At 53.9% G+C, this 26,799-nt stretch overlaps 1 protein-coding gene across 4 annotated transcripts in view; it reads right to left on the bottom strand.

Moving 5' to 3' along the window:
- The window catches only part of HDAC4 (histone deacetylase 4), a 325,560-nt gene that overhangs the window by 109,738 nt on the left and 189,023 nt on the right, over positions 1-26,799 (bottom strand). For all 4 annotated transcript variants that reach the window (XM_058299783.2, XM_058299785.2, XM_058299784.2 and 1 more), the window contains one exon: positions 13,152-13,396. In XM_058299783.2, the coding sequence (XP_058155766.1) occupies positions 13,152-13,396 (245 nt within the window). The remainder of the gene's footprint in view (positions 1-13,151; positions 13,397-26,799) is intronic.

The following is a 26,799-nucleotide window of genomic DNA, read 5'->3' as shown; positions in this document are numbered from 1 at the left end:
AGACAAATACCCTAAGGGTGCCCAGCGGAGGCCATGGTGACTGTCCTCGACGGCTCAGCATCCACACACACGCACACAGGAAACGCACTTCACGCAGTCTCACAACATTTACTTTTCAGCCTGAAGGAAGGAATGATCTTTCAAGGACTGTTACAAAAAGACTCGGAACACCAACCCCGGACCCTGGAGATGAAAATTAGCAGCACAACTAAATTCCCAGGAAAACATTACCATGGAGTTTAAATGAAACTAGCAATCACAAGCACCCTGAGGCCCCCAAATGCCCCCAGAGTAACACTGCAGGAGCTGGCTCTTCTCTGACTTTAGAAGCGCTGACACATCACATTCACGTGAGATGGCAGCGGGTACCCAGCTCTCACTCGTGCTGCCCCACCCCACGCAGGTCTGCTCCGGAGCCTAGAACCAAAGGCTCTGGAAACTGAGATGGGCGATGACTTAAAGAAGGCCTCCTTTATTTTTCCTCACTCCCTCCTCACTGCAGCATCTTCAATGCCTGCTTGTTCGCTGCACAGCCACTGCCTCACCCCAGTCACAGCGCCTGGGCAGCTTCCCCTGGGTCTCAGATGGTGAATGAATGAATGAATGAATGAATGAATGAATGAATGAATGGGCTATGAATGAATGGGCCTTCAGGGTGTGCAGTGTGGAGGCTATAAAAAGCAGTATTGGGAAATGTGCTGATGTGTACATGAGGCAAAGCCACAATGGAATTTGCAACTAAAACCTCACTACACCTGTAAGGAACAACAATATTGTATGTGGGAAGAACCCTTGAGAAGCTATTTTTTGCATTCTGAAACTGTAACAAGCAATTTAAAATGAAACAACTATTCTCTAATTTTTCTGAGAAGCAAAAATAACAACAGACCCCATTACTCTAAACAGAGTTTAACATTAAATTTACTTTTAAGCCGCTGTTGGGATTTGAATCAAGTATTAGAACCCCTAAATCTAGCTTTTTGAACTCTTCTATTGAGGCTTAATATACAAATGTTCGGGGGGTGGGGGGCAACGAAACCAGATTTTAACCTGAAAAGAGTAAATTAAACACCCCGCTCTACTGAAACGGCGGGGGCTGGCGGGGGAGGGAGGGGTGTTCTGCCACCACTGCAGGTGTCCCCACCGGCTCCAGGCCTCTCCACTCATCCCAGTAGTTAACGGCCAGCAGGCTCAGTGCAAACACACTCAGGCCACCTCCCACTAAATGACGACAGGAGGGGACTCTGCGAGCTCCTCTGCAAGCTCCGCGCCCAGGGCGCTGGCCTTTGCAGAAGTCAAGGCCCCTGGAGCCCTGGGAGCACCCGGGGCAGCCCCCTGCACGTGACAGGGTACAGGAGACATAGGCCGCCTCCCGCCTCTGCATGGGTGACTGATGGCCGTGCAGGATTTTCAAGGAAGATCGTGTTTCCGATAAATGAACCATCAGCTCATGGGAGAAAACGTGAAAATGAGAACCGTGTGGGAAAAACCACCACCAACCCCCTCACTAGAAAGATACCATGGGAGCTGGGTGCTTTCCTACTGGGCGAGGCGTACGGCTGAATCTTGAGTTCACAAAGCCAAACATAACATAACAAATATAAGCGTTTTTCCACCTCTCTTATGGTAAGTGGTCTCAACAGAATGACTTTTTTTTTTTTTAACCCAATCTAAGCCCTAAAACCTTAAGAATTTTTCATTTGGAGACACTATTAAAACTCAGCCACGGTGGTAGTCTTTCTTGGTGCCATAAATCTATTCAATAAACTCAGCTTTGCTTGATCGAGAGCTTACAGGATGGTCTTTTGGGGGCCCCACTTGACAGTGCACTTTAAGGGTGTCACTTCCCTCGGCCACTGACAGCACTGGATGCTTTTGCAGTGTGTGAAATTCTGTAAGACAGGCAACAAGTGACATATTGTTCTTTTTATTTGCAATTATCTGATTATTAATGGTATTTAATAACTAGAAATGCCATTTTTATCTTATGTAACAGAAGCATAAAACCACAACTAAATCATCATCGTTGTCAGAAACTGGAGAGGTCTGTCCACGTCTAAGGACTTAATTCATAATGCTACGCGGGGCAGCAAGCACGCTCCAGCTGGGACTTTCTAGGTGAAGTGGTAGCCTTTAAAGAAAGAAATTGTTCTGTACTGAGCCCATTTATTATAATTTTTTTTTTTAATTTCAAGATTTCTAGAATTTACGAACACTGTATCCACCAAGGAACAACTCTCCTTTCCCCACCCCGGTAGCCTCTAACCCACTTCGTTTTCAGCGTATGCATTTGTTAACCCTAGATCTTTCAGCTAAGTGGCCTCTGGCTTCTTTCACTTAGCATGTCTTCCAGGCCTGCCCACGGCACAGCAGGGGTCACACCCGTGTCCCTTTTGAGGGCGGGACGCCTCCACCACGTGGGCAGACCACACGCTGTCTGCTCACCCACCGTGGCTGGACACTCGGCTGTTTTCACCGTGTGATGACTGAGTAAGGCCACTCCGAACATCAGCATGCCAGGACCTGTTTGAGTCCCTGTTTCCTTAAACTGGATTTTTATTGAGCATTACAATTCCAACGTTTCTCGTGGACACTCCCTCAACGTTAACTAATTCTGAAATGAAACTCTTACCCTCCCTCCCGGGTGACAAGCGGCCCTGCTCAGGAATTCCACGACCTCCTGCCCCAACAGCCAAATCCCCAGAGAGTCTCATTTCAGCCCCGGCTCGACATGGCACCAGATCAGAGAGCAAAGGCTGCGGCGAGCGAGGAGTGGAAAGGGCTCTTGCCTCGCTGTGGTTCCCCTCCTGCACTGGCCAGCAGAAGAGCCTGAGGGGGGCTAGGACTTACACAAACGTCACGGGCAGGGACAGGGAGGAGGCGGCCAGAGGAGCTGAGGCAGCCAAGGGGTAACCTGCTGCTGGCGGAGGGGGAGCTGCCCTCGAGCCCCCCCAGGTCACCAGGCTGGGCAAGGGACCCCTCGGGAGCCAGGCCGTCTCGCCCCACTGGCCATGGGACCCACATCCAAGCTCAGGGAACGAAGCACGGGTGGGCCCCTCTAGTCCATTTCTAACAATTCACGTGAACTTTCCAAAGAGGAACCTTTCAAACAAAGGGGGTGCAGGGAAGGTGGGGGCTGGCATCTGTCCCTACAGGTGCTCCTGCCCTGACAGGGGCCTGCCTGTCCCCACGCACAAGGGCTCCTGGCCTGTTGTCACTCGGTTGGGAGAAGAGACAGGCAACAATGGCTTTGCCATGTCACCTGGAGAAGGTTAAGCTGAAAGTCAAACAAGCAGATCCTAAGTGCCTTCTTAGAGAAGAGGCGCCATCTTAAAGGCCTGCTGAGGTCCGAGCAGATGACAGGAGCCCGTTACGCTGTGCCAGGCCATGGCCAGGAGAAGGGCTTCTGCCTAGAGCTGGCCTTGGTGCTCTGTGGGCGAGCCTGCATGGGCCTGCGGACTCTGGTGTGCAGCACTTTTCAGAGGCGCTCCAGGAGCTCTGAAGGCCATAGCCCACTCACCTCCTGAAGTTCATCCCACCACACCCAACACGCTGCAGGGACAGGAGGCGTCTCACTCTCCAGGGCAGGCAGCAGTGCAGCTGAGGGGGCTGCAGCAGCGCTTGGGCTGGAAGCCAGCTCCTGCAAGCCAGCGAGGCCCTCGGGTGACATGGGATGCCAGAGGCCCCAGGCAATGTGCCTTGAGCCACCTGGGACAGGTAATAAAAAGAAAGCAAACACCGAGCCCCAGGCTCTCGCTGCCATAAACCAGCTTTCGTTTTAATTTTAGCCTCTCCCTGGAAGGAATCCAGCCACACTATTAATTAAATGGCTCTTAATCTCTACCCAGGCAAACAGCTCAGATCCCACTAACAAATGCATGTATACACGAAGTTCAGCTTTTCTAATAACAAAAGGCACGCAAATTAAAGCCACGTGAAGTCCCTTTTGTTTTTTTCACCCACTGGCTCTAGGAACGGCAGAGGGGCCTGGACCACTCCCAGTACCTGGCTAGTGGAAGCGGAAGGCGTCTTAAACTGCGGGCACACGTTCAGAGTTTTTCACACGGGGGGAGTTTAATCTTGGAGAACAATCGGACGCGTGCGCTGTGACCCCCAGTGGGGAGTGCAGTCTACGTGCAAAGCCACGGGGAGAGGCAGGTGCTGCCAGGACAGCCCCCGCTGGACAGACGGACAGACGGGAGCCTCCCAGGGTCTCTGCGCCTGGGGGTAGGAGGACGATGCAGCCCCAGCTGCTGCCCCCGCGGCCTCTGGGAGGGCCGAGGGCCCCGGCCAGCTCCTGGGGTCACAGGTTCAGCCCCAACTCTGGCCACTCCTGCTGCCATCAGACGCCAGAGTGCGGGGGTCTCGGCCGGCCCCCACCCTGGCATTCCCAGATCCTCGCCCTCAGCCCGGTGGCCGCTGCGGTGCTGGTGCTGGCGGGACAGGGCCTGCATGGCAGACAGTAGGACGAACGCCACGGGCAGGGCTGAGAGCATGCCCTTGACTCAATGGTCACGTGCTTCCTACCTGGACCGTGGACCCGCCGCACAGCAAATATCCACCAGTAACCGCTGCAAGGGAGAAGAACGAACTGAGGGTCCACTTAGTAAGTGGAAGAAGGGCTGAGCAGAGCTGCCGAGCACAGGATAGGTGTGCGGGGGTCCAGGGGCTGATGGCCACGGGCGAGCCCCCTGTGTGTGCGGGGCGGCCCTGTGCTTGGACTGGGCCTACCTGCACCCAAGACCAGGCAGAGCCAGGGCCGGCGCTGAGGCCGCCCGCGCCCCCACACCCTGCGCATGCACAGGAGAAGCTCGAGCTCCTGCTCCTGCGCAGCCTGTCACCAGGAGCAGGGCAGAGGCAGGAGGGAAGCTTCCAGAGCCGCCCAGGGCCTGCCACCAGCTGACACCAGACCCCCTGACCCAGGCTAGAGAGGGGGAGAGTTGCCTGGCGGCGCTGGGAGGGGCCCGCGCAGCCACGGCGCACTTCGGCCTGCCCCAGCGCTCGCCTGTGCGTGGCGCCCTGCTTCCAGCGGCAGGTGGGACGAGGTTTCTAACGCCCAGCCCGCACCCCCCACCTGGGCTGCTGGCGGGCCTGAGGCAGTTCACTACCCCAGCTCACTTGTGCCTCTTTTATTAAAAACACCACAGAATGACTCATGCCTAATTACAGGTCAATTGTTTCTGTGCTCATGTTTAACCACCGGTTTACTTATCAAGACAGCTTCCATCTGTATTTTTAGAAATGCCCCGAAACGGGGTTGTTCTGCGGGTGACTCCTGAACAGAGCGCCCGGGAATTAACGGCGCCCACCGGTTCCCTCTCTTAGAGGGCCTTGCCCGGCAGGTCCCGACCCCAACACAGGTGCAGTGCTCCTGGCCAGTCCTCGGACTCCGAAGATGCCACGTGTCAATACGTAACCAACTAGTTATCGGCGAGACAAAAGCAAGCATGTTCTGGGGTCCCTGGGGCCAGCTGGTGGCCGGTCCTGGGAGGGCGGGTGCAGCCCCGAGGCTCTGGAAGCTTCTCGCCAGCCCCTGCGCTCTGCTTCCCGGGGAAGGGGAGCACAGGCAGTGACTCTGCCGAGACGTTTATGGGCACACGAGAACACCTGCTGCTGACGGAGGACTCTACCTTTCTCTCCGGGCCCCTCCCGGGTGAGCGTGGGTGGTCGGGGCCTGCCCTGGGGTGGCACGGCGCTGAGCCCCTTCCCAGGACAGGCTCACGGAACCCTCAGGACCACGCAGCCACGGTGGGAGTGAGGGCGAAGCAGGGCAGGGCCCACGTTCTCAACCACGGGTGCTGACAGCCCAGGGGCAGCAGGCGGCCGTGCTGTCGCCGAAACAGAAAGCTGCCCCGCGCGGGAGGCTGGTGAGGAGCGCGACAGCACCGGACAGCTCCAGGATGGCTCGGAGGAGAAACTGTTCACCATTGCAGCAGCAGCCACTCTGTGCACAAGCTCTTTAAGAGATGAAGGCAGGCTCTCCACAGAGAGGAGCCAGGAGGCGCTCTCTGCACCTGGACAGCCACCTGTGCCACCTGTGTTTACCTGCTCACGGGGATGCCTGCTGCAGGATCACGCAGGAACAGGGCAGGCACTGTGGGTGGGAGGCTCCCCCTGTGGATGCCAAGAAAGGCCCGAGTTTCCTTCTTCAAGTCGCGAGGCCAGCAGACGAGCACGGGCCCTTCAGGGGAGGTAGCTCAGGGGCAGCTGAAGACGGGGCACCTCAGCCAATGGGCTGTGGTGTCAGATCAGCACATCCGGGCAGTGAGCCCTGCACCCCCAGGGCTCAGACACCTCATGGCAGGAGCTCCCAGAGAGGCATGCACAGATAACCATGCAATGACCTCGGTGTGGTTAGAGGAGACAGTGATTATCTGCAAGTGACATCACTGTCTACCCATTAAAGAATTAATTTGAAAGTGATTAGAATTACTAAAAAATTCTATACATTGATTGGTTAGCAAATAATGAAATCAAGAGCTTTCCTGTATACTGACATAGTAGAAAATAAAATGAAGAAACAGCTTCCATTCATTATAGAAACAAAAATATAAAATACCCAGGAACAGTTAGATATAAAATCTATAAGATACATGGAAAGAAATAAAAAGTACTACTTTTGGAAGGATATAAAAAGCCTCAAACAGTCAAACAGTAGCACCATGTTCCTAAATAGGAAACTTAATACTAACAACTTATTGGTAGACCCCATGCTAATTTATTAATTTGATGCAATTCCAATAAATGCCCCCAAACAATTCTGGGATCTTTATGAAAAATGATTCTGAAATTTATCTGGCAGAATAAACAGGCAAGACTAGAAAAATTGAGGCAGAGTGTTTGGAGAGAGAAGGCGTGTTCCCAGAGACTACAACAGGCTGACCACTGCATGGAGTGACCATTCCGTGAAGTGAGAAAACAAGGGGAGGACTTTGACACAGGGAGGTGCTGATTAGGGGTCAAGTGGGCATTTCTTGTTACTTAAGAGAGGATGCTTTCATTCACGAATGAGGACAGGGCAAGCTGATAATAAGCTGATTACAAACAGAATTAACTGCCAAATGCCAAAATATGGTGGACAGTGAAACAATGCTGTTAATTTACAAAGAACACTGCCATATTAGAAAGCGACCAGCATTACAATAGAAAGACAGCAAAGAAAATGATGGTTAGAAAAAATGCAAAGAGCAAATTAGCTTATAAAATCATGATTAACTGCTAGCAACCAAGGATGGGCAGAAACACAGGGACACGGAGAGAAAGTGCTGTCATGGAGACGTGGAAGTCCGGCCGGGATCTGCGGGCGTGGGTGTGAATCCACCTCCACCTGCACAGGCCCCGGGGACAGCCCGTGCCCGTGCCTGGCTGCCCCTCTTGCCCGCCAGAGCCCACAGTCTCGTCCCCCTCACAGGGCTGGGTTGAATGCCAACGTGGCCACGCTGTGGGGCGCCAGCAGGGCGGCCGCTGCTCAGGAAGGCTGGGGATCGACTGTCACGTCGCCACTATTTGCTGTTCTGCCTGAGGTCTAGCAAGGGTGTGTGACAGGTACACACGTGGTCCAGACCGTGGCGACGGGTAACAAGAACCAGGGAGAAGCACAGCCCTTGGGTGGGCCGCAGCACGCGAGCCACGCATGAGGAAGCTCAGACGGACCGAGCGCTGGACATGGTTTTGACGTTCAGCTCCTCGTGGTTGTTAAATGCACTGCGGTTCATCCGTAAGGCTAAAGGTACAAGCCGATTAAGCTCTCACTTAATGGTAAAGGGAAATGTCAGCAGTACAGTGAGTAAAAACACGCCAGAGCATGACCCCAACTTTAACAGTACACACACAAGAGACATACACAGGGGCACACCATTTACATAATACTAGATCACGAGAATAAAATTCAGTGTAACTTCCCGGAGGAAGAGCACTGCAGTAACTCTTCCTTTTAACGTCCAATTACTCAGGAATTACATTAATGATTTTTGTAATCAGAAAGGAACATCTATGGAAATGAAACAATCCATGTGAAATAAGTCTGCCTGGACTGAGAGGCTCGCCCCTGAATCTCGCCTAGACACCCAACTGCAGAGCCCCGGGCCCCGCAGCCTCCTCCCTCTGACAGTGGATGCTGAGGCCATCTGGCTAGAGGCTGGCTCCTGGGAACGGTGGCTTCACCCCTTTGCAGGGCCTGAAAAAGGCTCTGCGGGAATGGCACCACAAAGGCTGACTTCTACTTAGACACGGCAGTCTGGACAAAGACATTGACCTTGATGCTTCCCTAAAAACCACTGAAAGGACAGTAAAACCATGTTTTTAAAAAGCTGCAAATCCACAAGAACAGACTGCAAGAAAGGCTGGACAGCAAATTTGACTTCAGAATTTTGGAAGATGAAGAGCAAGTGGGTGATGGGAATGGATTTTATAGAGGAGGCCATGGCTACACAGCAGGGGACAATGAATAAGCACCTTATGTTCTGGGGTATAGGCCTTGAGGTTTGCTTTCGCCAGATGGACAACAGCAAACGTAACCTAAGCTGAGCCTTAAAAACTGAGTGTGAAGCTCTGAAACCAGCAGGTAATGCCCCTTGTGAAAAGAACGCTAACCACCAGCCAGGACAGGAAGGCCAGTCTAGGTCACCCATCGCCTGGGAGATGGTCCAGACCTGCAGAAATGCAGAACAACCCAGCAATAAGCACGTATCAGTTGTTTTAAGCAGCATATTTGTGGTGATTTGTTATGCAGCAAAAACTAACTGAGACACTCCTGTACCAGGGCTTTGCGGTCCCATAAAACGGCTGCCATCTGCCACCCAAAGCATGAGGGGCCTTCTCCAGTCTGGTACACTATAACGCTTTCCTTTTTACAAAAATGAATGCTAAATCATTGATCCCGAACTAAATACGTGAAGGCTTCAGATTTCAGACACTTTGAAACACATAGCTTACATTAGTACGTCATATACTTGAAATAGTTTGCAGTGCAGGAATACTAGAAGACTGAAAACCACTGGCACAAGACCAGCACTTGACCACTTGAGGAGCGCACATTAGCCGACCAGAGGGCTGAGACTAGCTCTTTCTCGAGCACAGGAAGCTAAGCAAATGGCAAAGAGGAACTTATTAACTCTAGGTGTGGCAGTTTGCTATTATTTATGAATCCCCGAAAGGCAGGCTATGTTTGTAAACTGATCTATCCCTCTGGGTGTGAAACCTTTTGATTGTCTTAGATTCGGCTGAGAGGTGTTTGATTAAATTATGTGAGGATCAGGGCTTTGATTGGCCACATCGGTAGAGCATGGCTCTGGTGGAGTCCTGCCCCCTTGATGGACTATATAAACGGGCACTCACTCAAGAAGACACAGAAAAAGATCCACAGGAAGAGAGAGAGCACCACAGAAGCCAGAGGAAGAACTCCATCAGCTAAACCCGAGAGAGGATCCATTCGCCTGACAGTTCTCAGCTGGAGATGAGAGCCCTGAGGAGCTGGGAAGCCCTGAGAGAGGAGCCCTGTGCCAGCCTACAGCTGCGATCAGAAGAAGCTGGGCCCACGGAGCCTTAAGAGGAAGAAGGAGAGACCCGGAGAGGTCGCCCGCCACCTTGCTTCAACACGTGGCAACAGACTTTGGTGAGAAAGCACTCTTGAGTTGGATTCTTGAGGGCCTTGTCACTACAAGCTTTTAACCCAAGTAAATAAATACCCTTTATAAAAGCCAACAGAGTTCTGGTACTTTGCATCAGCACCCTTTGGCTGACTTACACATTAGGGAAAACAAAGAGCTGTACAAGAAAGGATATACGTGGTCATTTAATGCTCTGAAACTCCGGGGTAAGCGACCTGTACACAGAGCTAAGAACGAAGACTGTGAGTACTCCTTTGTCAAGTGGCCACGTAAGGGCACCAGGAATTGGCAGTGCATGTCTGAGTGTGTGGGGGGGGGGGGAGAGAGAGCTCAATCATCACTGTGCAGAGTGGAAAACTCGACATGAAGTCTTAAATGCCGAGACAGCGCTGGCGGTCAAGAGCGGCCATCAAGGCAGGCCGAGCACAGCAGGGGAGAAGGGCTGGCCTGGGAACTGGGCGGAGGCGGGAGGAGGGCGGGCCTCTGCTGCCTTGTGCTCCTCGCATGCTACTACTGGACTTGTGAAAGAGCAATGTGGATTTTTTGGATAAAATTAGAAAAACACTGCACAGCAAACCCGAAAGGCATTGCCTTTCAATCCCCGTGCTACCCCGACTGGCTGAACAAGCAACGACATTCTGGGTCCAAGCCCCTCGCCCGCCCGACGCCTGGTCCCTCACTGCTGCGGCCCTCTGCCTCGCCGAGGGATGCTCGCCTGGGCCCACTTCACGGGAGCAGAGAAGCGTCAGGAAGGGGAGAGGCGAGGCGCTCCCTGAGGTAGTCACAGACAGGAGACTGAGGAGCAGGCTAAGCAAACACCTCCTCACGGAAGGTCGTATGTATTGACCCAAAATTCACAATTTACCTCAGACACTACAATTAGTTTTTAATTGTAAAATTCTATTCTAATCCACTGATGATTTAATGACACTAATTAGATTGCGTGCCCAAGAAATCTGTCTGACAAACACCACCGCCAAATGTCAGCAGCAATATGGTGACTCACGCAGAGAACCAAAATCATCCAAACAAAAGCTGACTAATGGCATGATACAACTGCACAGTTTAAACAGTTTTTATGTTCTCCATTTTGAATGAAAAAAGAAAACAAACGACTAAAATGGAAAGTGAAAACGTAGCCTTCCTGAGGCCAGACCCTCAGCCACCCCGCAGGGGCTCCCCCGCACGGCCACCTGGTGCCCGCTCCACGCTGCAGGGGCCGGGGTGAAAGCCCCGGAGGGACAGCACCCTCCCCCAAAGCAGGGAGACGCCGCGGAAGGCGGGGGGGGGGAGGCCCAGCGGGCTCCAGCGAGCAGCCCGTGCCCGCGCAGGCTGCCCGGCCTTGCCTGGAGGTGCCCGGCCCACCACGAGGGTCTCCGTCTCCTGCTTCCCAGCGCAGTGCCAATGACACCTCCAAGACCTGCTCGATTCTCAATGGCGTCCACACTTGTCTTTTCTGGTAAAGGCTGAAGTTCAACTTACACATCTGCAAGATCATAGGAAATGCAGCCGTTCACCTGCAGACACCCACCAGACACCCACCACTGCACGCGGGGGGGGAGGGGGGGTCTTTCCTCACCCCCGGATGCGGAAGCGAGCGCCGCCTTGACAGGGCCAGTGGAAATCCAGGTGGAGTTCGGCAGAAGGTGCCGGGCGCTCTCTCCAGCAGGCACAAGCGGCGCAGAGCCCAAAGCGAGAGGGCCCCGCGTCACGGGACAGGCGGGCACAGGGCGTGGGTGCTGGCAGGACAGAGAACAGGGGCTGGGGTCTCCCAGTCCCCAGGGGCTGCTCTAGAGGAGGGAAACCTCCTCAGGATTTCTAAAGTGAGACAAGATGAGGGCCGGTGGCATCAAACGTTCAAAAAATCCCAATGAGGAGAGAACCGCACACTCCACCTGGGCTAGCCACGCACACTGGACCAGAGTGCACAGGGGCGAGTTCTTTAAAAAGCACGTTGTGGAGAAAAGGGTCAACTCAGACCAGCAGAATCTCTCAGCCTACATGTTGGATCAAGTGTTAGAAACTGCTCTTTGACCTTGAATAAAAGGGGGAAATGGCAAAGACAAATGAGTTGATATGGCTAAGAGTCTTCCAAAAAGTGTCGGAAGGTCATCAGAAGGGTCGTGCTTACGCCTCATCAGGACCCCAGAAAAAGCCAAAGTAGATACAACCCTAGGTACTGGTTCTCCTGAAGGCTACGGAGATCCACACGGTATGTGGTCATGGCAGATGGATTTGGAGCTCTGTGCCATGTCAGAGGGCCCACTTAGGAATTTGTGCTCCTGAGTGTGATGGAGCTAGACTCAGATATGACCTCTCCACACATGGCTCTTTTGTCACTTTTACTGAACCTGTGGTTGGCGCTGGGGATGGTCCATACTGAGACTTGACTCTCTGGACTGCCATGTGTGTGCCAGCTGGGCCGTGAGTCTCAGCAGAGTGGTGGCTCCTACTCTCTGGTTCGTTGGACTTGCCCCACTCAGCTAACATGGAGGTGAAGAAGGTCAACCACCACACCAGGGAGCCAAGCGTACCTACAACTACAAGCAGAATTGCATCCAGCATCCATGTGAGATCTAAGCCCCTCCTGATCTAGAGGTGGAGGGGACATCACCCTGCCAGGGTCCACAGGATGGAGGAATAAAATATGGACTAGAGTGGACTTAACTGATATCCTACTATAAAACTATTGTGACGAGTAATAGAAGAAATTTTAGCATCGAGGTGGAGAAAGTGGCCATAGTAGTTGCTGAGGGCAGGGAGAGGGAAGAAGAGATGTGATCTGGGGGTATTTTGGGGATTTTGAGTTGTCCTTAATGATATTGCAGGGTCAGATGCTGGACTTTACATATCCTCCATAACGCACTGAATGTACTGGGGGAGTGTGAACTACAGGGTAAACTATTACCTGTGTAGCAGCAGTGCCCCAAAATGTGTTCACCAAGTGTGATGGGTGTGCCATAGTGATGAGGGAGGTTGTTGGTGTGGGAGGGGTGGGGGGTGGGGTGGGAGGTATACAGGAACCTCTTATACTTTTTAGTGTAACTTATTTTTTTATAATGTATATAACTTCAAAAAAATACAATTTACAAAAATGATGTGGTGGGCGTGGGGAGTGGGTTATATGAGAACCTCTTATGTTTTTTGTTTTTTTATGTTTTTTAATGCAACATTTCTTGTGATCCATTAATATTACAAAAAAAAACAACACGTGGTGGTGTCACAGAGATGGCAGGCTAGAGGTTCGGAGCAAAGCAGGCAGCCTGCTGAGGCCCCGCCGGTGAGGGCCGCTCTGGGGGTGGCTCCCTGGAACAGCGCACGTGCACACCCTGTGCCGTCCCCCAGGCCAGAGCCACGGCCCATGCCTTCCCCCGCCACGCTGCCGTGCTCGTGGCCAACCGTGACGCCCTCGGCTGGGCGCGCCACCCAAGGCTCCGGGGCCACGTCCATGGCACCGGTGCATGACTGGGGCGTCGAGGGGACGGCGTGCCCTGAAAGGCCCCTCGGTGCCCCAACTGCCCGTGCCCCCGGCCGGCGCCTCACCTTGATGTGCTCGTGGAGCTGGGCCTCGTGCTGCCGGGACAGCTGCTCGTGCTGCCTCTGGAACTCGGCTATGAGGATCTGCCGCTGGATCTGCTGTTTCTGCTTGAGGGCCAGGAGCTCCTGCTGCAGCTGCTGCTCGCGCAGGCTGGGCTCCGCCACGGGCAGCGGGAACGGGTGGTCCAGGCGGAGGTCCATGGGCACCGCCGAGGGCGGCACCTGCAGAGGCAGCGCCGCGGCCACGTCCACTGGGGAGAGAGCACAGCACAGGAGAGCGGGTCACTGCCAGCACACGCGCCCCGGCTCCCGCCACCCTCCCAAGGGGCCCGGGGACTCTGCATGTCCCAGGCCACTTTCCCCTCTGGGGCCCCGCTCCACACGACGGCACCCTCAGGCCAGACGCAGAGGCCACCGCAGGGCCCCATTTCTCAGGTACAAAACCCCCAACGCGTGGGACGGCCACTCCAGGTCACGCCAGGACACAGGTGCTCGGACCCTCTTCCCTGCGCCTCCCAGCCCCCAGGAGGGAGGCCCTGCTCTCTCCAAGGACCAGCGCAGCTCAACGGCCTTCCTGACATCATTTCTTAAAGTTAATAGAAAAAATAGAGGAAAAGGCTCCATTTAACCAAGCGAAAGAGCCAGAGGCCAGCGGAAAGCCACGCCACCCAGCCTGGCCTCTTCTTAACGAAACCCCTGGAGTGCTGTGCGCCTTAACTGTCAGGACAGCGCGTGGCACAGACGTGGCCGGGTGGACGCGGGCCCCAGAGCCTGTGGCCGTGGTGAAATCAGTCCTCTTGGAGAACGTGTTCACCCGACTGCCACAGCACCACGCACCACGGCCAGCGCGGACCGCTCCCCGGGGCCCCAGCGCTTCGCGGAGGAGGGGTTTCTGCACCGCACGGCGGACCAGCCAGACCACTCCCCAGCGTTCTGATGAGCAGCCAGCCAGGCCAACCCCAGTGCTCCCGGATCACCCCCAAAGCCAAGTGAGAAAGCCGCTGCAGGAAGAAAGGCACGTTTCAAACCCTGAACTCACAACCGAACCCCCGCACGCAGCGCTGAGGACAGGTGCGCTCTTTGGAAAGTGAACAAGCGCCCGCAGGCTCTCGCGCAGGCAGCGCACTGCTCGCAGGGCCCACGGCGCCTCCACGGTGCGCTGCTGCCAGACCCACTCCAAGGCCTCGGGGCTGGCGCAGCCCCTGCTCCCCAGCAGGTCCCAGCAGGGCCGAGAGGCCCGGCCCTTCCAGGAATCCTCCCGCCTTCCTGTCTCTTGGGCAGACCTGGGGGCTGTGGAAGGTGGCTGCGTGCCTTCCCTCGACGTGGCTCCGGCTCGGGGCGGCAGGGCCCGGGAGGAGGGAAGGGAAGACGGGCGCCTCCTGGCCGGGACCGCTATCGAGCTCGCCCACAGCTGGTCGTGCTGTGCTTCACCCTGCCCTGAGAGTGGCCCCACAGCCCTGGACCTGACCCTGAACAGCTCCGCCCACCCCGTAAAGGGCACCTGTAGGTCACCACTCAGCGCAGGAGTCGGCGTTCTCCCAACCAGGCAAGTCTGGCGGGAGCCGGCTGAGGGCAGCAGGCACCGGCCGTGACCCAGCGCCGGGGTTCCACCTCCAGGGCTATGCTGGGGAGCTGCGAGCTACCGGCACAGCCCCCAGACCCTCTTCATGTCAGCGCTGCCGGCTGAAACACGATCAGGCGGCCCGCGGGCATGGCTCCTGTCGGTAGTGCCCAGCATGGAGTGGGAGGTTGAGCACAGCGGCCCTCACGCCCAGGACAGAGCAGGTGGCCGGGCATGGTGGTCCTCACACCCAGGACGGAGCGGGTGGCTGGGCATGGTGGCCCTCACACCCAGGATGGAGCGGGTGGCCAGGTACAGTGGCCCTCACGCCCAGGATGGAGCGGGTGGCCGGGCATGGTGGTCCTCACACCCAGGACGGAGCGGGTGGCTGGGCATGGTGGCCCTCACACCCAGGATGGAGCGGGTGGCCAGGTACAGTGGCCCTCACGCCCAGGATGGAGCGGGTGGCCGGGCATGGTGGTCCTCACACCCAGGACGGAGCGGGTGGCTGGGCATGGTGGCCCTCACACCCAGGATGGAGCGGGTGGCCAGGTACAGTGGCCCTCACGCCCAGGATGGAGCGGGTGGCCGGGCATGGTGGCCCTCACGCCCAGGATGGAGCGGGTGGCCGGGCACAGTGGCTCTCATGCCCAGGACGGAGCGGGTGGCTGGGCATGGTGGCCCTCACACCCAGGAAGGAGCGGGTGGCCGGGCATGGTGGCCCTCACACCCAGGAAGGAGCGGGTGGCCGGGCACAGTGGCTCTCACGCCCAGGACGGAGCGGGTGGCTGGGCATGGTGGCCCTCACACCCAGGATGGAGCGGGTGGCCAGGTACAGTGGCCCTCACGCCCAGGATGGAGCGGGTGGCCGGGCATGGTGGTCCTCACACCCAGGACGGAGCGGGTGGCTGGGCATGGTGGCCCTCACACCCAGGATGGAGCGGGTGGCCAGGTACAGTGGCCCTCACGCCCAGGATGGAGCGGGTGGCCGGGCATGGTGGTCCTCACACCCAGGACAGAGCGGGTGGCTGGGCATGGTGGCCCTCACACCCAGGATGGAGCGGGTGGCCAGGTACAGTGGCCCTCACGCCCAGGATGGAGCGGGTGGCCGGGCATGGTGGCCCTCACGCCCAGGATGGAGCGGGTGGCCGGGCACAGTGGCTCTCACGCCCAGGACGGAGCGGGTGGCTGGGCATGGTGGCCCTCACACCCAGGAAGGAGCGGGTGGCCGGGCATGGTGGCCCTCACACCCAGGAAGGAGCGGGTGGCCGGGCACAGTGGCTCTCACGCCCAGGACGGAGCGGGTGGCTGGGCATGGTGGCCCTCACACCCAGGAAGGAGCGGGTGGCCGGGCACAGTGGCCCTCACGTCTGGGACGGAGCGGGTGGCCAGGCACAGCAGCCCTCACGTCTGGGACGGAGCGGGTGGCCAGGCACAGCAGCCCTCACGTCTGGGACGGAGCGGGTGGCCAGGCACAGCGGCCCTCACGTCTGGGACGGAGCGGGTGGCCAGGCACAGCGGCCCTCACGTCTGGGACGGAGCGGGTGGCCAGGCACAGTGGCCCTCACGTCCGGGACGGAGCGGGTGGCCAGGCACAGTGGCCCTCACGTCCAGGACGGAGCAGGTGGCCGGGCTAAAGGGGTGCCTCGACGCAGCAGCTCTCGGGTCCTGGACTGAACTCTGTCTTCCCCACATCCCTGGCCCCTGCGGGGAGCCCTGGCTTCTAACCACAGGCTGCCCCACCTGCCACTCCTGCTAAGGCCGAGGTTTCTCTAGCTAAGTCGACAAAGGTGAAGGCAGAGGAAAGGTGACTCGACTGGTGAGGAGATGCAGCCCCGCCTGCCCGTCTCAAGGTGGTGGACGTTACGCTTCCTGCTCTCACAAATACGACGATGCGAAGTGTGTAAAATAAATTACTGTGTGCGTTTGTTGGCTTTACCCTCTCCTGCATCTGCTGGTGCCATCAGGTCGTTTTCCTCCTTTCCCCCTTCAACGTGTTTAGCTACTTACAGACAGCAGGCAAGTTCCTGAGGCGCTCATCTTGGGGGAGCCTGCGTCCTCTCCCCAGGAGAAGCCCACCTTTACCCGCAAGGCCACGTGCACACACGCTCTGCCGCCACCCTTCCGCTCAGGATGCCTGCGTCCCTCCTCACAGGTGAGACCGGCCCACCACGTCCTCACACTCTTCTTGTCTCGTTAAGTCATGTCATTTCAGCTTAAATAAACACGCACGGAAACCCAGGGAATAACCGCACGGCCTCGCACTTTCCCACGTATCCATCCTCTGGCTCTGTGAGGAGGGATGTCACCCGTGTCACAGGTGAGAAATCTGGGACTGAAGCACCATTAGAAGACGCGCCAAGGCCGGTTTCTCACAAAGTCGGGTGAAGAGGCACCTACCAGATGCCCTGTGGGTCCATGGGGCAGTTTGAATTTGATGAATCCCCGAAAGAGAAGGGTTATGCTTGAGCCCATGCCCGCGGCCGTGAGCCCTTTCAACGGGACGTCAGTGAGGTGTGACCCAGGCTGAGTCTCCTCCCGCTGCTGGGTCTGGTGAAAACGGGGACCCGGGGAGAGACCCGCACTGACACAGAGGAGGCGGCCGCCGTTCTGTCCTGCGAGTGAGGCACCAGAGCACGGCTTCATCACCACGCCCCAGGGGCTGGGCCATGGCGCAGCTCTGGAGGAGGCGTGCCCTGCTCTCCGCCTGCTAGCTCACGGCTGAGCTCAGGAAGAAAGCGGAGCAGCCGAGCCTGGCGGAGGAGGCTGGGAGGAGGCAAGCCCTGCGCCTGGGTGCTCAGAGCTGAGCTCGGGGAGCTGCGCCTGGGGAGACAGCAAGCGCCAAGGCGAGGCTGAGACCTCGCCGAGACGGGCAGCCGTCGGGCGCTGCCACGCGGCAGCTGACGTTGGTGAGAAAGCATCTCTCACGGTGCCTTGATTTGGACTTTTCACAGTGCTGGGAACTGCAAGCTTTTACCCCAAATAAACGTCCTTTAGAAAAGTCAACCCACTTCTGGATCTTCGCCTCAGCAGCCCTTTGGCATCTGGACCAGCACAGAACCAAAAGAAGTGAAAGCAGGGCTCACACAGTTATTTGCGCAGTTATGTGGCGCTCAAAGCAGTGCCATTCACAATCGCCGGAAGATGGAAACGACCCAAGTGTTGTAACTGGTCCATGGATAAAGGAAGCGTGGCATATGCATACAACGGCCCATTATCTGGCATAAAAATGAATGAAGTCTGATGCACGCAACAGCATGGATGAAACTTGAAGACAGCGTGTGGGGTGAAATAAGCCAGATGCAGAAGGACAGATAGTGTATGATTTCACCGATACAAAATAAACAAATTCATCGAGTCGGAAACCAGAATGCAGGTTCCCAGGTGCCGGGGTGGGGTGGGGAATGGGGAGCTAACGCCTCACTGGAATGGAGTTTCTGTTTGGGGTGATGGTAGTGGATGGGGGTGAAGGTAGCACAACATTGTGGATGTAATTCACACCACTGAACTGTATATTTGAATACAGTTAAGGGGGAAGTTTTAGGTTTTTCGTATCCATATATATATATGATATATATAATGAACACACACAGGAAAAATTTTTAGAAAGACCCCATAGGACTGCACCACACAGTGAACCCTAATGTAAGCATGGCCTGTAGTTAATGGTACAATCATGACATCCTCTTTCATCAGGTGTAACAAAGGTGCCGCACTAACGGAAGGTGCTGTAACAGGGGAGCTTTAGGGGAACTCTATCTTCTGCAGGATTTTTCTGTAAAAGGACAACTTCTCTAACAAACCACATCGTGAGGCAGCACGACCGCAGCGTGACCTGCTCTGGGCAGTGCCGGGGCCATGGCGCAGGCAGGCACAGCCGCCTCCGCTGCTCCTAGCGTGGTCCTTGTTCCTCCCGGTGCGGGCGTGGGGAGCACCTCGGGAGCCTGCGCACGGCGTAACTCCCACAGGCTCCTCCGCAGGAGCCTCACAGCGTGTGGGGCCAGGGTGCCTGGCTCGCTGCTGGCTGCGGGCGCTCCGGGGCACTGGGGGGCGTCGGGGAGGCTCCGGCGGGGGTGAGGGGCAGTGGGACGGGGAGGAGCCCCTGGAGCAGGCCCAGGGCCCCCTGCCAGGAGTGAGTGTGGGCGGATGGTGGAGGGGCTGGGGCTGAGGACACGCTGGCTCTCCTACTCGGGGGGCACTGGGCCTTGGGGGCAGGGGCGGTGACGTGAAGGGCCCCAGACGCCAGGGTGTGCGGGCAGAGGTGCCAGGAAGCGCCGGGCAGCGCCTGCGGGCAGAGGCAGCAGCACCGGGCCAGGCGGCTGAGGCGAGGTGGGCTGGAGCAGTGCAGCGCCAGGGCTCAGCCTCCAGCACTCTACAGGGCAATGGGGAACGCGGCTACCACTGTCAAACTCAGAGCGCCCCGGAGCATCTCGGAGTCAGAGGCTAAACCCAGCCCCTGACCTCCTCAGGCCTCACCCCCCCCCAACGAGGGCCATGCTGGGGGCCTGCAGACGGGCCCTCCCCACCAAACTCCACAGCTGGGGGGAAACAGGCCCCCCGCGCCCCAAGCCCCCACCTGAGAGTTCCCCAGAGCATAAAGTGACGACAAGCTTCTCCAAAGATGTCCCCCCACGTTTATCACCGAGTGTGGCTAAGACATACTCAGTGGACAAAAATACAAGGAAGGAAAAGCACGTTAAAGGCTATTATCAATTTATCACTGGACGTAACCTCATCTCACAAAACTAAGCTTTTGTGGTCGGATGAAGGGGAGGTAAAGAGGATTTTACTGCTTGATTTGCTTTCATTTTTTTTCCATTTGACAATGCCCCTTTTCTTCCAGTCCACTCAAGCTATTAGTGCTTTAATTCCCAGCACATGACTTTGTAAGCTGTTTTCTCGCAGATTTGTAAAGTTTCCCCAAATCGATGCAGTGAGGGAAGGCGGGCAGTTCAGGGCGGCACACCTGCCTTGCTGCTGGAGGCCAAGGCGTGGGCCCCTGCGCCCACCCTGGGGGTCTGCCAGCCCTCCCTGGGCGCGCACCTGAACTGCTGGGAAAGGTGCCGCCTGCTGGGAAGGCCACAGTCCGCAGGGGTCTTCTCCTAAGCTCTGGCCGCACACGAAGTTGCAGGGGGACCTGGGTCCAGCCCGGCCTGACCCCTCACCAGCCCTCAGTGACCTCCGCACGGCCCGGCAGCTCCTGGGGGCCGGTGAGAGGCAGCCGTTCCCGGGCGGCTCCTGCGGGTCACAGGGCAGGACGGGCCAGCTAAGAGCGCCCGGGCCGGGAGGCGGCGTGGACGCGCCTCTCCTCCGCCACGCAAGGAGAGGCAGGCCTGCAGCTGGCTGGGGCAGTCCACGTCTGGCTTTAGCAGAACATCCTGGCCGGCCTCAAGGCAACGCTTCCTCTGCACGGACTGAAACGCGCATGGAGTGCTGCCTCGGTTTACCGTTTTGAGGTAACACATAGAACTTGGTTCTTCTGCCAGAGGAAGTTAAAAAGCAAAGTAAGGAAAATTGGAAACAAAATGTTACCCAGAGCGAATGCACCACAACCAGCTTCACCACTAAAAACAGAGCTGCATTTACAGCGAAACACAAATGGGAACATTCACACTTTCTTAGGGCAAGGAGACCCCCCGGGGCTCCTGGGTTCCGCCTTCTCTCTCATGCCCTCCGCGGTCGGAGCCAGGTGGGGTGAGGGGCTGAGGCTGCCCCAGCTGCGGAGCCCGGCCCCACGACCCCCATTCATTCCGGGCGGTGGGGTGCGTCAGACGTGACTCGCACTATTTCTGTATCAAAAACTGTTTGAAATGCCATGAGCCCCCCACAGAAGCTGCTAGCGCTTTTGACCCAAGGGGCCTTGAAGAAAACAATAAAACTCTCTACTTAAAGAATGTGGCATCAAAACAAAAAGGCCTGTATTCTCATGAATATTTTATGGTAGAGTAGGAAATTGCCTTTATAGGTTGTGCCTTGAGAAACATATTAATACAACCGGCCTCATGACGTTAGTAAAGGCACAAAGGCCACATTCAGAGTTTCAGTGAGAAATGGCAAGTCTGTGTGGTGGACTGGAGGCTCTCAATCACTAGCAGAAAAATCTGCTATCTTTTTAGAAAATTTTATTCAATTAAATGATCACAGAGAAGCACTGTAATTTTCCATTAGAGGGCTGGGGTAGGTCCTCTTTGCATGCCACCATTCCATGCCATCATATAGATATGGAATAAAAGCAAACACTAGTCTTTACAAAACACAGCCAAATTTGGGGGCTCTTCAAGTGAAGAACAACTTTTTCAAATCTAGGGGAAAAATAATAGAAATTTCAACTATTTAACCATGATTCCCTCTTATTTAGGAAATGCTCAGTTTATTTTACATTTTTTCATTTTTTTATTGTGAGATGCCTCATACATACTGAAGACATACGCTAAGTTGTAGGAATGGAACGTTTCCAGGTGTATAAGGACCTGGGGACTCCCCGTTAAGCCCCTCCCCAACCACCTGCAGCCCCAACCCCAGGTAAACAGCATTCGGAATTGGTTAAGCATCCTCCTGATTTTTCCTAATGGTTGTAAGGTTGACATAAAACTCTTAAAATTTTTTCCTTTTACTTTTCTAAAGCAGCACACAAAGTAGCCTATAAGGAAAAGGAAAACACAATGGCCTGAAATTGTCATGATTGCTAGATAAAAGCTCCCGGGAAAGCTGGAGTCTGGAGGCCGAGCATGCCAGAAGCTCCACGCGGGTCGGTCAGGAGCAGCCTCAGGAGACCGAGGGCCCCTCTCCCTCGGCTCCTGGTGGGCCATCGGCGGCATAGGGCTGGCCGGCCAGAAGACGTGGCCTGCGAGCCAGCTACCCCGGATTCCTGCTGCTCTGCTCACTGGCCCACCGCCAGCAGGTGAGCCAAGCAGAAGACGCCTACCGCGGGCGAGCAAAGCAGGCAAGGAGGGGAGAGCAGGAGCGTCACAGTCAAGATGGGGCTGCCAAACGGGCACCAGGTCCTCGGGTTAAGGCCACGGGGAAGGAACAGCAGGCCGCTGGGGAGGCCAGCCGTTGACACACCTGCCCTGGGGACAGAAGCGTGCATGGTGACCCCGGCTTCCTCTGCGCAGCCACCCTGGGGCCCCTCCTCCTCCTCTGGGGACTCCCTGCGCGCGCTCTTGGACTCAGTGCCTGCTTCCTGTATTCCACTCTTTCTCTTTCTCCGCAAAGTCTCTTGTTTTGCTGGAAGTCAAACTCCAGTTATGTATTGAGGAGGAGGGAGGGGAAGTAAATTCTGCATGTCTGAAAAACATATTTATTTTACTCAGTGTATTAGGATTTGGGGCATGGAACTCTGGTCTGAAAAGCGTGTCCCTCGGAATTGTGCTTCCAGTGCTGACGCTGAGGCCATTCTTATGCCTGATCCTTTGTATGTGACATCACTTTTCTCTCTGGAAATTTATCAAAACTTCTTGTTCACAATATTCTGAAATTTCGAAATTATGTGACTTGGTGAGGATCTGCTTTGTTTTCCATTCACTGTCCAGGGCACTCAGCTGGCCCTTTCGATCTGGCAGCTCAGACCTTCAGTTCTGGGAAATGTCCTTGGGTATTTCATAGATGATTTTCTTCTATTTTCTTCTTCTAGAACTTCTAATCTTTTGATGTTGGAGCTCCTCGAATGGTCCTCCTTCTTTTATATTCACTCCCACCGTCCTTTCTTTTGTCTATGGTCAACTTTATTTGAGATTTCCTTAAATGTATAACACTGTCCTTTTCATCAAGTTTTTCATATTTTGTTATAGGATTTTTTTTACCTTTAAAAAAATTTATTTATTTTTAATTGTGGCAAAATACACAAAAAATCATTTTGGCCATTTAAAGTAGACAATTCTTTGATATTAAGTACACTGACAACATTTTATAACTTTACCACCATCTACTTCCAGACAATTTCCATCAGGCCAAAGCAACACTCTTACTCAGTGAGCTGTAACTCCCACCCCGCCCCCTTCTTCCCTCCCCGATAATCATTATTCTACTTTCATCTCTAAGAATTTGCTTATTCTAAATATTTCATATAAGAGAAACCACACAGTATTTGCCCATTTCTGTCTGTCTGGCTTCGGGCTTATTTCATTCAGTGGCATCTTCACGGCGCACCCAACTTGTAGCATGGACCAGTACTTCATTCTCTTTAAGGCTGAATAATAGTTCACTGTATGGTATAACACATTTCCTTTATCCATTCTTCTGCTGATAGACACTTGGGCGCTTCCACCTTCTGGCTATTGTGAAAAAGGCTGCGATGAGCACTGGTGTACAGTATTATTCTGAGTCCCTGCTTTCATTTCTTTGGAGTACACTTAGGAGTGGAATTGTCAAATGGTAATTTTATGCTTAACTTTCTGAGGACCACCGAACTGTCTTCCACAGTGGCTGCACCATTGTACCTTTCCACCACCAATGTACAAGGGCTCTTATTCCTCTGCACCTTCTCCAACATGGGTTATTTTCAGTTTTTTTTTCCCCCCCAATAACAGCCATGTTAGTGAATGTGACATGGTATCTCACTGTAATTTTAATTTGCCTTTCTCTAATGGCTAACGATGTTGAACATCTTTTCATATACTTACTAGCAATTTGATTATCTTTGGAGAAGTATCTGTTGGAATCCTTGGCCCATTTTTAAATTGGGTTGTCTTTCTCTTGATACATTATTGGAATTCTTCATATATTCTGGGTGTAAAAGCCTTATCAGATATATGGTTTCCAAATATTTTCTACTATTCTGCATGTTGTCTTTTCACTTTAGGAGGGAAAGATTTACTTGTGACATTTAGCTATTTGTTTTCTGTGTCTTATATGTTTTTGTTTCTCACATAGTCATTACTTTTTTTTTGTAGTATCCCACCATTTTGATTCCCTTTTACTTTCCTATTTTTTATTTTCTTAGTGGTTACCTTTTGTAATTCCAGTTAACATCTTAAGCCAGTAACAACTCAGTTTGAATAGTACCAATCCAGCTACAAAAGTATACACACACCCTATTCTAGGTATCTGCCCCTCCCCTTTATGCTGTTCTTATCTCAGATTGCATCTTTTTGTCTTTTTACTTAGCACCAGGGACTGAACCCAGGACCTTGTACGTGGGAAGCAGGCTCTCAACCACTTAGCCAAATCCACTCCCCTCAGATTACATCTTTATACATCGTATTTCCATTCAACCAAAGTGGTGCTGATGCAAAGTACCAGAAATCTGTTGGCTTTTATAAAGGGTATTTACTTGGGGTAAAAGCTTACAGTTATAAGGCCATAAAGAGTCCAACTCAAGGTTGATTTCTCACCAGAAGTCATTTCCCACCTGTTGAAGCAAGATGGTGGGCAATCTGAGAGGGTTCAGCCTTCCTCCTCCCCCTAAGGCTCTGTAGGCCCAGTTTCTTTCCATCTCAGCTGTAGGCTGGAGGGCTCATTTCTTTCCGGCTCAGCTGCTCTGTGCACTATCAGGCCAATGGCTCATCTCTCTCCAGGGTGCAGGATCAAAGCTCTCTTCTCTGCTGTGCCTATGGAGCTCTCTTCCTTTGTGTATTTCTTTTTTGTGTGTGTTCTTGATTGAGTACCCATTTATATAGCCCATCAAGGGGCAGTAACTCAACCCTGCCCACTCTAATGACCTGGTCAAATCAAAGCCCTAATCTTGATTTAATCAAGTAAACATAAAGCCTTTGAATTTAAATCAATCAAAGGGTATCACGCCCAGAGGAACAGACCAGTTTACAAACATAATATCTCTTTTTGGAATTCATAAATAATATCATACTGCCACATCCACATAAATTTTAAATGTTATTTTACACATTTACCTGTTAAAGTCACATAGAGGCAAAAGCAGCTATGAACCCGAAGTGCAATAATACCAAATTTTACATTTACCTCAGCGGTTTCCTTTCCCAGGGTTCCTTCTTTCTCCTTAAAGTTGAGTCACTGGACAGTGTCCTTCTACTGCGCCTGCAGGACTCCCTTTAGCATTTCTTGAAGGACTGGCCTTCTGGTAAGAACTCTTCCTGTTTTTTGTTTTTTAATCTGTAAATGTCTTCATTTCTCTTTCCTTTTTGAAAGATCATTTTATCTGATATAAAATTTTTTATTGACAGCCTTTTCTTTAAGGACTTTAACTATGTCATCCCACTGTCTCCCGGTCTCCATGGTTTCTGATAAGAAATCTGCTGTTAATATTACAGGCACCTTTACATGTGACAAGTTGCTTCTCACTTGCTGCTTTCAAAATCCTCTGTCTTTGGATTTTGACAATTTCACAATGTCTTGGTGTGGATCTCCTAAAAGTCTATCCCTGTGAGGAGTTCACTGAGCTTCCTGGATATGTGTATCCATGTTTTTCAGCAGATTTGGGAAGTTTTCGGTCATTATTCCTCCTAGCACTTCCTCTGCCCCTTTCTCTCTCTCCTGCCCTTCTGGGTCTCCAATGCTGTCCCATAGGCCCCTCGGGCTCTTTATAACTTTTTGTTTCTGCTCCTAAGGTTGGATAATTTCAATTGTCTTGTCTTCAAATTTGTTGATCCTTTCCTCTGCGTATTCAAATCTGCTACCGAATCTCTCTAGTTTTTCATTCCAATTGTTCCAAAATTTGTTTCATTCTTTTTATAATTTCTATCTCTTTATTCTATTCAGACAATGTTTTCCTGATTTGTTAGTTCTTCCTATATGATTTCCTTTAGCTCACCAAACATATTTAAGAGAGTTGATTTAAAGTCTTTAATTAATGTATGATCTTTCTCAGGGATGGTTTCTGGAAATTCTTTTCCTCCTGTAAATGGGCCATACTTTCATATGTCTTTGTGTGTTTGGTAACTTGGTCGAGAACTAGACATTCCAAGTTCTATCTCACTATAACTGAAGACGCAGCTCCCCTCTGGGACGGTTAAGATCCCTGTTGCTGCTGTTGAGGGGCAGAGGTCTGAAGGAGACACTGAAAAGCAGTGACCTGCAGTTAGAGGACGCCTCCGTCCCCATCCCCAGGTTCTAGAGGACTGACGACCTGCTCGGCACCCGCTGCAGCGGGAGCGCAGGCTGCAGGCACCACTGCTGCCGGCCGTGAGACTGTGCAACAGGAAATGGTGGCTGCAGCTTGGACGGTGAAAGTCACTGGTATTTGCTACAAGTTTCCAGCCTCTTCCTCAAGTTCTACCCTGGATGCTGCACAGTATTCCACTAGAGTCCAGAGTTTTAGAAAGAGTGGATTCGGACAGCTCCAGCCAGCTCAGGGCGTGTTCTGGTGGAGGACCTGATTCCTGGAGCTTCCTGCTTGGCTGGCTCCATCAACGTCTGTCTGCTACGGGATTTTCATCAGCAAATCCAAAAGCCACATTCAGAGAACATGCCTCTTCTGTAAGCCATCCCGTTGTCATTTAATGGATGCAGGATCTTCTCTAACCTGAGAATAGCCATGTGAACTCCTTACACGTTTCTTTTCTCTGCATAGTCTGCTTCCTTCAAGCGTCTTCCCCGCTGGACCTTCCTCAGTGCTGGCAATCCCTGGTATATGTGCTCCCGACCGAGCGGGACAAAGAAGAAGCTGGCTTGAAGCTTGATGCACAGTGAGGCTCCTCAACTTTGAGCTTCACTGCAGGGGTGTGAAGCAAGGCCCACAGGCAGAGCTTACAGAACTGTGCCTGCAGGCTGGCCTCATTTCCAGAGAAGAGCCTTCTCATCTCCTGCCTGGAGGGTAGAGGCTACGCCTCCAGAGTGCGGAGCGAGGGCACTCTGCACTTGGCGTTCATCCCGGGCACGGGAACGTGGGCCCTGCTCGTTACCACGCCCATGCCCTCCGCTGGCTCATGATCCCAAGGTCAGAGGCCCTCTGGTTTACGCGCTTCAGAGAATCAGCCTGCAGTCTGCGACCCCTGGCTGGAGAGAGGCTCAGTCCCCAGCGAGTGCGAGAGGGAGGGGGCTAGAGACCTAAGGGCTTCTCCTTTGCCCCCACTCTCCTTTCACTGCCAGTTTCACAGGGAAACGGTGCTCACTGATGCTACGGCCTCGACCCAGGCCTTCTTAGCTGTGCCCACGACTGGCTTGGAATCTGGTCTGTGA

Source organism: Dasypus novemcinctus, chromosome 7 (genome assembly GCF_030445035.2).
Source record: "Dasypus novemcinctus isolate mDasNov1 chromosome 7, mDasNov1.1.hap2, whole genome shotgun sequence".
Lineage (NCBI taxonomy): Eukaryota > Metazoa > Chordata > Mammalia > Cingulata > Dasypodidae > Dasypus > Dasypus novemcinctus.
This window is presented reverse-complemented; position numbering and strand designations above follow the sequence as displayed.